Here is an 8,368-nt window from a genome sequence, read left to right on the forward strand (position 1 = left end):
GGGGGGGGGGGGGGTGCACGGGGGCAAACGGTAGAGGCCAAAGGGGGACGTGCGGCTCCCGCTAGAGAGCGAGCCGCTGAATTTCGCCTGCAGTGCTGTATCAACAACATAATGCACAGGTTCGTTGCATCTTGATCGGCTCCGTCAGCGCTTTAACGAGTAATCTCGCGAAATGTACCGGCCGCCTTTTTATGGCCGCCTCGTTCCCCCCTCCTCCCAATTCGTAGTATACACGTGTCTTTGTTTCACCCGAAATTTCCCGCCGCGTTCCGCCCGACGTAGGCCTCGATTTATTCTTTTTAGGAACTGTATAAAATTCCTCGAGTGTCACGAAGCGGACATGACTACCCACCTTTGTTCCTCTTTGCCTTCCCCGCCTTTATGCTTCTGTGCACGTTCACGCGAAGAACTCGAGAACCGCGAACATATTCTATCGAGGTAAGGTCCGCTTCAGATATAAGTTGCGTCACATTCGTGCGTCAAGGCATTTAATTCGTAAATAAATACTTTTCGCGTTCGCGCACAGACAAAAAAGAGAGAAAGAGAGAGAACGGATCTCCGTTCTCGCTAGTATCGTGTAAGACGCGACGACTTAGTTTACAAGCCCAGCGCGATTACCGGCGACAGCTGCTTATACATATGTATACGCATAATAAAGTACATTTTACAAGAGTACCGTGCGTCGCGCACCGCGACCCGCTCGTAAATCGGTCCTGTCGTTTACGCGGACGGTCCGGTCGTCGTCGTTATCAGCGACGACGATTTCCCGCCTCTCGTATCGGCCGACCCTGTCGTCGTGCGTCACGACGGCCGTCCGACGTAATGGCGAAGGCTGGCCTTTCGATGAAAAGAAAAAAGAGAGAGAGAGAGAGAAAAAAAGGAGCCGACCGATCGCATACATTTTTCCCCCGATGACGCCGTGGTAGCGGTCCCAGAAAAGTTTATTCGAGTTTCATATAGGAACGAAAGCTGAGAGCCGTGCGCGCTCGACGGGGGGCCCCCCGCCGCGTATCGTGCCTTCGCGCCGGGTGATAATTTCCGAGAGACGACAGAAATGGATTGGCGAAGTATGTTTCGCTCAACGATCGAAAAATCTGGCCGCCCGGCGGTCGGATAATCAGCGTTTTATTTGATTCGCCGCGGCGACGATCGCGCGCGCCGGCTCGCCAAGGAGTTAGATACCGTCACGGATCAGCCATCGCTTAGAAAGGCTAGAATAGGGCATGCCGTGTACAGCATTGCGAAGCGAAAGGAGGGAGATAGATTTTTATGCATAATGGATGCCGCGAATTTTACCCTCACACGGCTGACTTGACAATTTTTTTGGCGATGAAGGCTTGACGTGACATTTTGTTTTGTGATTATCCGATATGCCAAGTGTCATTTCGAATCCAATATTAAAGTTTGTCATATGGAATGGAGACAGTCCAGAAATTGAGATGGTCCAGGAACGAGAGTAGTCAAGAAAAGAAAGTGAAAGAACATGTGAGGAAGCCACAGAGGGAAAGAAGAAAGAGAAAGAGAGAAAAAGAGACGATAGCACACGAGGTATTACACGGAGAAATCTAAAGTAAAAATTATTATAACATTTTGTAACTAAGGAATATATCGATATTCTGCAATAATTCATTATGTCTTCATATGTGTTATTTATAACATGTGCCATTAAAACACTTGCTACACGCAAAAAAATGACTTAGTAATAATATCAGCTAAACCGCGGTAGCTGATTCAAATTTAGTCAAAAGACTAATCGTTTAGCTGTCACTGCTAAAAATTGATTATGATAGCTAAAATGCATTCGCTATAAAATATATTAGGTGACGTTAAAAACGCATATTATTTCAAGTAACTAAGAAAATGGCAATTATTCCTAAATTTCTTACCGTATGCATATATTAAAGAAGTTTGCTACACAGCTATAATTTGCTACAATTATTTGTTTTTAACAGCTAATATTTCTCGCTGTAGCGCCTAAGTTAAACAGCGAATAAATTTAACTTCGTTAGTATCGATATTAGCTGTCTCTATTTCAATGACACATTTTATCTACCACAGCTACTTTTAGCTCTGGAAGCTAGTTTCTTTTTGCGTGTGTTTTTCACGAAATCAGTTATGTTTCTAGTGAAATAACTGTGTCCCTTAGCAAGGTAAACCTGACTGACGATCTATGCCTGATTTACTAAAAATATAGTAAAAATGAAAAGAATTTATACAAAAAAAACTTAATATTTTCACCGTATAATATATTAATAATATAATAATTAATATCTGTAGCACGCGAATTGTGTGAATGAAGTACACCTTTGTTGTAAATTGATCGAGGCAAATATTTAAAATAAAATATTCTTGTACTCTTCAAATTTTATTCCTGCAAAATTAATAAACAGACCTTTTGCAATAAGAATTACAGATTATTAATGACGCGTTTTTGTTCGTGCACTATATCGCTAAAGTCACATGTATAATTGTGAGAGTCTGCGGGGAGATATTTATGAAGATTCCTATTCGTTATTGAGAATTTTCAGGAATCTCAGCCTTCTTCCGCGTCGCGGGTCGCGCAGACGAATTCGCGAAAACGGCGGTGTTTAGTGCGGCGAATTACCGGCGGTGGTTTCGTGTCGGGTTGATCGAAGAACGCTTTCGGCCCGCTTGAACCTTTTACGTCGGAGATTCAGGAGAAACGATTTCTTTCCCTCCCGACTTGGCGCGCCGCGGCACAAGTGACGAAAAAGGGCAGTAAACGTTTTACGCGAGGAAACTTTCGTAGAAGTAATGTATCCGCATACCGTTTAGAGAATAGTAAGTATTAAGTAGGAAGGTACCTCCTTGCACGCTACCCACGAAAAACGATACTTTAACGCGGCGAAAGGGAAAAGTCCGTGTATTTGATTTCGGAGTTTTGTGTATATTCCTCTAAAATACTCGGTATTTAGTGCGGCGAGTTTTCATTTCGCGTGCCCTCGCTGCACTTGTCGCGGTAGAAATTGCATTTTCGACGACTACGACGACATGCAGTATCGTAGTTGAGAAATTTAACATCGTTGTCACCGAACGAAATTACCAGGGAGAAAATAATCTTAACTCTTCCGCTACTAATTTTGTGTTTTTTAAAAATACAATTTTTTTTTACTTTTACTTACATCAAATACATTAATATAAAGTGGTTTTAGCAAAAAAAATTAAGAGTTTCATGTTTGACGATAAAGGATCAGGGTCGGGACACTGATTGGGATTTTTGAGAGGGCATATTTGTTCTAACGCGGTAACAAAGAGAGTAATAGCTGTTCAGCTTTAAAACATGTTCTGCATCCCAAAAAGCTGTTTACTCGATTGAACAAGGTTACCATTAATAGTGAGGAAAATATATGCTCTATTGGTAACAAAATGGTTAAAACCATTGAGTTATTAAACAAAATTACAAAAAATACAAAACTTCTATCGACCACGAAGCCTCACGATTAATTTAACGTTAGTAAATAACGATATAACAAATGTTAACGAAGTATTTCCGCATACACGAACACGATGTCGTCGGCACTCAATGATAAAAGAAGATATCGAGTTTATGTTTAAGACTGAAGACGATTGTTAATTGCGGAATAACTCGACGAGAGAGTTCGCTTCTTCTTCTCGGAAAGGATCCCATTATGTTCTCTCGTCGCGAAGCGCCTTGCCCGCCCGACACCATAACGAAGCGTCCCGGTAGCGGTAAAAAAAGAATTCAAATTAACAAATTAGATATCCCCGCGCGGTGGACGACGCGCTATCTTGAACCAACAGCGGCTTTCGAGCGTAAAGATATTTAGTAAGCACATTCGTCGTACGTTCTTGCCGGAACGCATTAAGGTGAACAAATTAAATTCGCTCGACCGCGAGCGTGTCTCACGCAGCCACCCTCCTCGAACGACACCGCGAGAGTGTATATTTAATAAGGGACACTCGCTGAATCTAATATTAGATAATTTAATGCTAACTAAAGCGATATTATTTTTCAATTATTTCAACTCGTTACGCCACATCCGAGGTAATATTTATAAGAAGTAATTGAGGATCTGAAGAAACATCCGTTTTTTATACGTGTTTACTTCGTCATGCTTGTGCCGAATGTTTTAAAACAATCATTAGCTACGGAAAGAGCGAAAAGAAGAGGCAGCTGTCCATATGAAAATTCATAATTGCCGGATAACGATTTCATCGGTAGCAGAAAAATCACGGTCAAGTCGGCGATCGGTGACGTCGGGAATAATATTCTTGCAACTTTCATAAGACACGAATCTTGTCTCTACAAAATTTAGGAAAAAAGATCGTAGTACTTTTATCTCAATTCATTTCAGACTACATTCAGTATCCGACAGGGAAATTTATCTTCTGAGAATTACTAAAAAATCAATTTTCCTGTTCGATACAGACGCGTCGCGCAACTCATAATAATATTATAATATTATAACATTATAATAGAGTTAATTTAAAAGAATGATTTTCTTGTCCATAATTATAGTAAATATTTCTCTATGTGATTATAGACCTGGTTTACATCGTGCACTTGATACGCGTACTAAATAGTAACTTTCTAATAATTTAAATAATCTTAATATTGACAATGCATATCAACGACGAAACACTTAATCAATCATATAAATATCGTATTGTATATCAAATATAATACGTTTTCTTGATGAGTATTATACTAGTTTAATATATCGTTGTTTACTAGCTTAATATATCGTTGTTTATATATCATCGATATTAAGATTATCTAATAGAAAGTTACTATTAGTAATCAGACTATTGTTACAAATACCAACTTTTTTTTTTACAGTGCAACAAAATTTAGAGAGTAAAAATTTTTCCTTCTTGTGAATTACATCGAGTATAGGCCGGCTAAATTTATTAGTCTGACACAATCCACTGGATAGTTATACTAGCAGATACCTGAGTAGATTTTCCCAGTTCTCTTACGCTGCTAGAACCACTCGAGACTAAGCTCATCATCGGTCACGAGAGAAAGAAAGAGAGAGTAGATCAAGGGGAGAAAGACGCAGTATGAATACGGCGGTCCACCGCTGATTTGATGCCGTGTAACTCGATAGATGCGAATTCTCTCGCACGACGAAGGGACGAAGGGGGACAGAGACAAGACGTCGTATCGTCTCGTGTCTAAACGAGTCGTTCTCTCAATCGAGCATATTCACCACCACCACCCCCCGTCCAGCGGCCCGTCGCGACGCTAAAACTCGCGGCGGTATAATTGGGGAGGGATATAAAAATCCGATCGCGCTCAGCCGTAATTTCGAAGATGCCTCGTGGTGGCGGCCGGCTTGTCATAAACCGGATTTACCGTCGGGGTTCGTAAAGTTTATGAGGATCGGCGAAACGGTATACTGCGCGCGCGGAAAAAGGGAGACTGTGTTGTGCGGCGGGGGACAAGAGGGTAGAAGCCGAGGGGGATCGGAGGGGGGTAGGAAGCGTGGGAGGAAGAGGGATCGGAGGGAAGGTCTTGGAAAGACGGGTTCAAGGAACCGTGCGAATTGCATAAATATGTTATCGATATATCAGTCGCGCGAGAATGGCGTGAGGTGAACTGAAGTATCCAGGAACCTGGTGGTCACGTTCAGGGAACGTTCGGCTCAGGCTTCAGCCCAGCTCGTAGCCACTCCGGGAAGTCAGACTCGATCGCACCGCCATTTTCACAGATCGATATCGCTCCGGGAATTATTTGCATAATTTGGAAGATGCAATTCGCGCCGTAGCTTCATTTCATTCAACTCGACAACCTTCGATTCTTTTCTGTACACGATATCCCCGTATCGCGATTTCATCCCCGACTGCCGGCACTAAGTGTCCATTCGTATCCGTTTCGCGTTCCATTTCGCGACTCGAGTGGCGACGGCCTCGCGTGTAAACGAACGCGTGTCGTTCGCGCCGTCATCGGCGGGATCCCGTTCGGGAATTAGCCGCGGGCGTAGGAGCGGGCCTAACCTAACGCAATTAACAAGCCGACGATTAATAACCCGTCGTTACAGGTGATGCTGAATCGTGCGTAGCGCGCGCACTCTCGCATGAAATCCCACGTACCATTCATACGTGAAAGTATATCGCTCTACAGTCTTCTCTCCTTCCCCCCCTCCTAGCCTCCCATATCCTTGCTCTCTCTCTCTCTCTCTCTCTCTCTCTCTCTCTCTCTCTCACACACACACTGTTTGTTCCTTTCTCTCTTTCCCTCCCGCAGTCTCAGGCTCTTGCTCCCTTTCCCTCATGTGCGCACCTAAAACGCAGGAAAGGGAACGTAATAGCCTTGCATGATACACCGCCATTAATCCGTGTATATACCCTTCCATACTTTGGAGGAATAGACACCTCGTACGCCTCGGTTTCATAGCCGGTTCATCAGCCGGATATCTCCCTACTCTCTCTTTCTCTCTTCCTCTTTCTCGTTCCCCCGCCCCCTCACGTCCTCGCTTCTCTTCCTGTCTTTTCCTCTCGCTGCCGATGATTTAATTTCGGCGTGCAGTCTTCGCCACGATCAGCGACTCATGTAAGAATCCTTGCCTTAAGAAGGCCGTGCAAGTATAACTATATAAGGAGAGTTAAGATCATATACTCAAAACTTGAATTTTTTTTACGAAATCTAATAAAAGAAAGAAACAAAGTTTCAGTCAAGATTGGTTCTCTCAAGAAGAGCCCGTGAAGCGTTAATATTAAATATAATACAAACAATTGTCTAGAGATGTTATTTTCGCGCCTAAAATATTTCAAATCTGAACGACAATTTGTTACACGAGCTGCGTTGCGTGTCTTTGCGAAAAATCTAGTTTTCGAAATGCAATTTCCAAAATTCCAGTTCTAAACGTTTGTTCATGCTTTACTCCCACCAATCTCGCAAGAATCTATTCTCAATCGACGTAACAGAACATCTACACGCATTTCGAGACACCGATTCGGGGCTGAAATGTTTCTATTTCCGCGTCATGCCATCCGCCCGGCTGTACACTATATTTCATCGAAATAATATACGAAACCATCCCCGCGCAGTTCTCCCTTCAAACGTGACGTTCAATCGTATCGTTTCCCTGACAGACAGTTCCAATCACGGGTCGTCATTCGGTAGCACGCCCGTTTCTCTTCTGCCTGCTCATTCATCTCTCCATCTGTTCGTGCACTCACACTGCCGAGCGTCGATCAATCGTGAATCGTAGATGGTGCTTATGGCAGGTGAATGTATCGCGCAGATAATATCGCCGCTCGAAATGGAGTCGATCGTTTGTAATCGCTCGGCTTATCGCATCGCCGTTGTTGATTGATCCCCAACAATTCGAATCGATAGCTCGGCGGCTGCTATCTTTTTTACACCTGTTTATGCGGATCGTTATAATGGACCGCCCCATAAATACCGTTTAAGAGATCGCTATCGTTCATAAAGAGACATTCAATATGCGCGACACGATAGAATTTCAATATAAATGAACTCGCGGAATGAGATATATTCAGAGAGCTCTTAATAAGGAGGTGCAAGTGGAAAGTAAAAAAAATAATCTAGCGGGGGGAGTCCGGCTGATCATTGTTACATATTAGACGGCTTCCACGGTTGGTCTTAACTCTCAGTCGTCAAGCGATTGTAGCCGCCGTGGGAATTCGATCCGAGCTAGCCAGAGCTAGCCATGCTCGTCAAACCGATAATTCGCCTAAACTTTGGCATTATCGTAAAGCCCCGCTGTTATAAATACCCGAACTTACCTCCCTCGCACGCGTACATACACACACACGATGTTTCAATTACACAGGCTGACGCTACTCGCGACCACTGGTGCAGCTAATTGCAAGGAATGGAAAGATAGGCAGGTACCGTACACTAAATATGCCATAAGACACTTCAAACCGTGACTCGCTACTCACACTTTCGTTGCTAAGTACGACAACGTCGTCGAATCGCTTAAATATTTCACGCGGCTGCTCGTCACTGTCGCCTGTTTTTTCTTCTTTCCTTTTCTTGCCCCTCTTCCTTCCCTCTCCCCTCCAGCATATGGATCAGCGACAAGATCTCGTTCGCGAAGATAGATTTCTCCGCCACGGTCGGCGAAACGTGTCGATCGATCGAGAGCAAGGGAGCAGGTGTGTCTCTCGCCGGCGCGATAAATACGCGCGCACGTCGCGCTCTCTCGCCCGATGTGCATTTTAAAAATTTGGTGCCTCCAAATGAGATCGTAAATACAGGCTGTTCTACGTAATGAATCGTCCCCGATAAGTACTCACCTGTAGGAACATTTCGCCGTCGAGGTGATGATGGTCGTAAGCGGCGAGCGCCGCCAACTCTCTCGCCCTGTAGTGCGAGTCGTGATGTGAATTCTCCTCCTTGTCCTTGTGCATC

General features: G+C 43.8%; 1 protein-coding gene across 3 annotated transcripts in view; it reads right to left on the minus strand.

Moving 5' to 3' along the window:
* Nucleotides 1-8,368, minus strand: part of LOC116845448 (protein single-minded-like) — a 245,266-nt gene that overhangs the window by 51,603 nt on the left and 185,295 nt on the right. For 2 of the 3 annotated variants that reach the window (XR_004378247.1, XM_032818152.1), the window contains exon 1: nt 8,254-8,362. The exons of the other annotated variant lie outside the window; for it this stretch is intronic. Coding sequence is in view for 1 of the 2 variants with exons in the window: in XM_032818152.1 (XP_032674043.1) it covers nt 8,254-8,265 (12 nt within the window). In the remaining variant the exon portion in view is untranslated. Of the gene's footprint in view, nt 1-8,253; nt 8,363-8,368 lie in introns of those variants that run through there. 3 annotated transcript variants of the gene reach the window in all.

This window comes from Odontomachus brunneus, unplaced genomic scaffold (assembly GCF_010583005.1).
Source record: "Odontomachus brunneus isolate Ranch 3 - 2012 unplaced genomic scaffold, Obru_v1 Obru_scaffold_052, whole genome shotgun sequence".
Taxonomy (NCBI): domain Eukaryota; kingdom Metazoa; phylum Arthropoda; class Insecta; order Hymenoptera; family Formicidae; genus Odontomachus; species Odontomachus brunneus.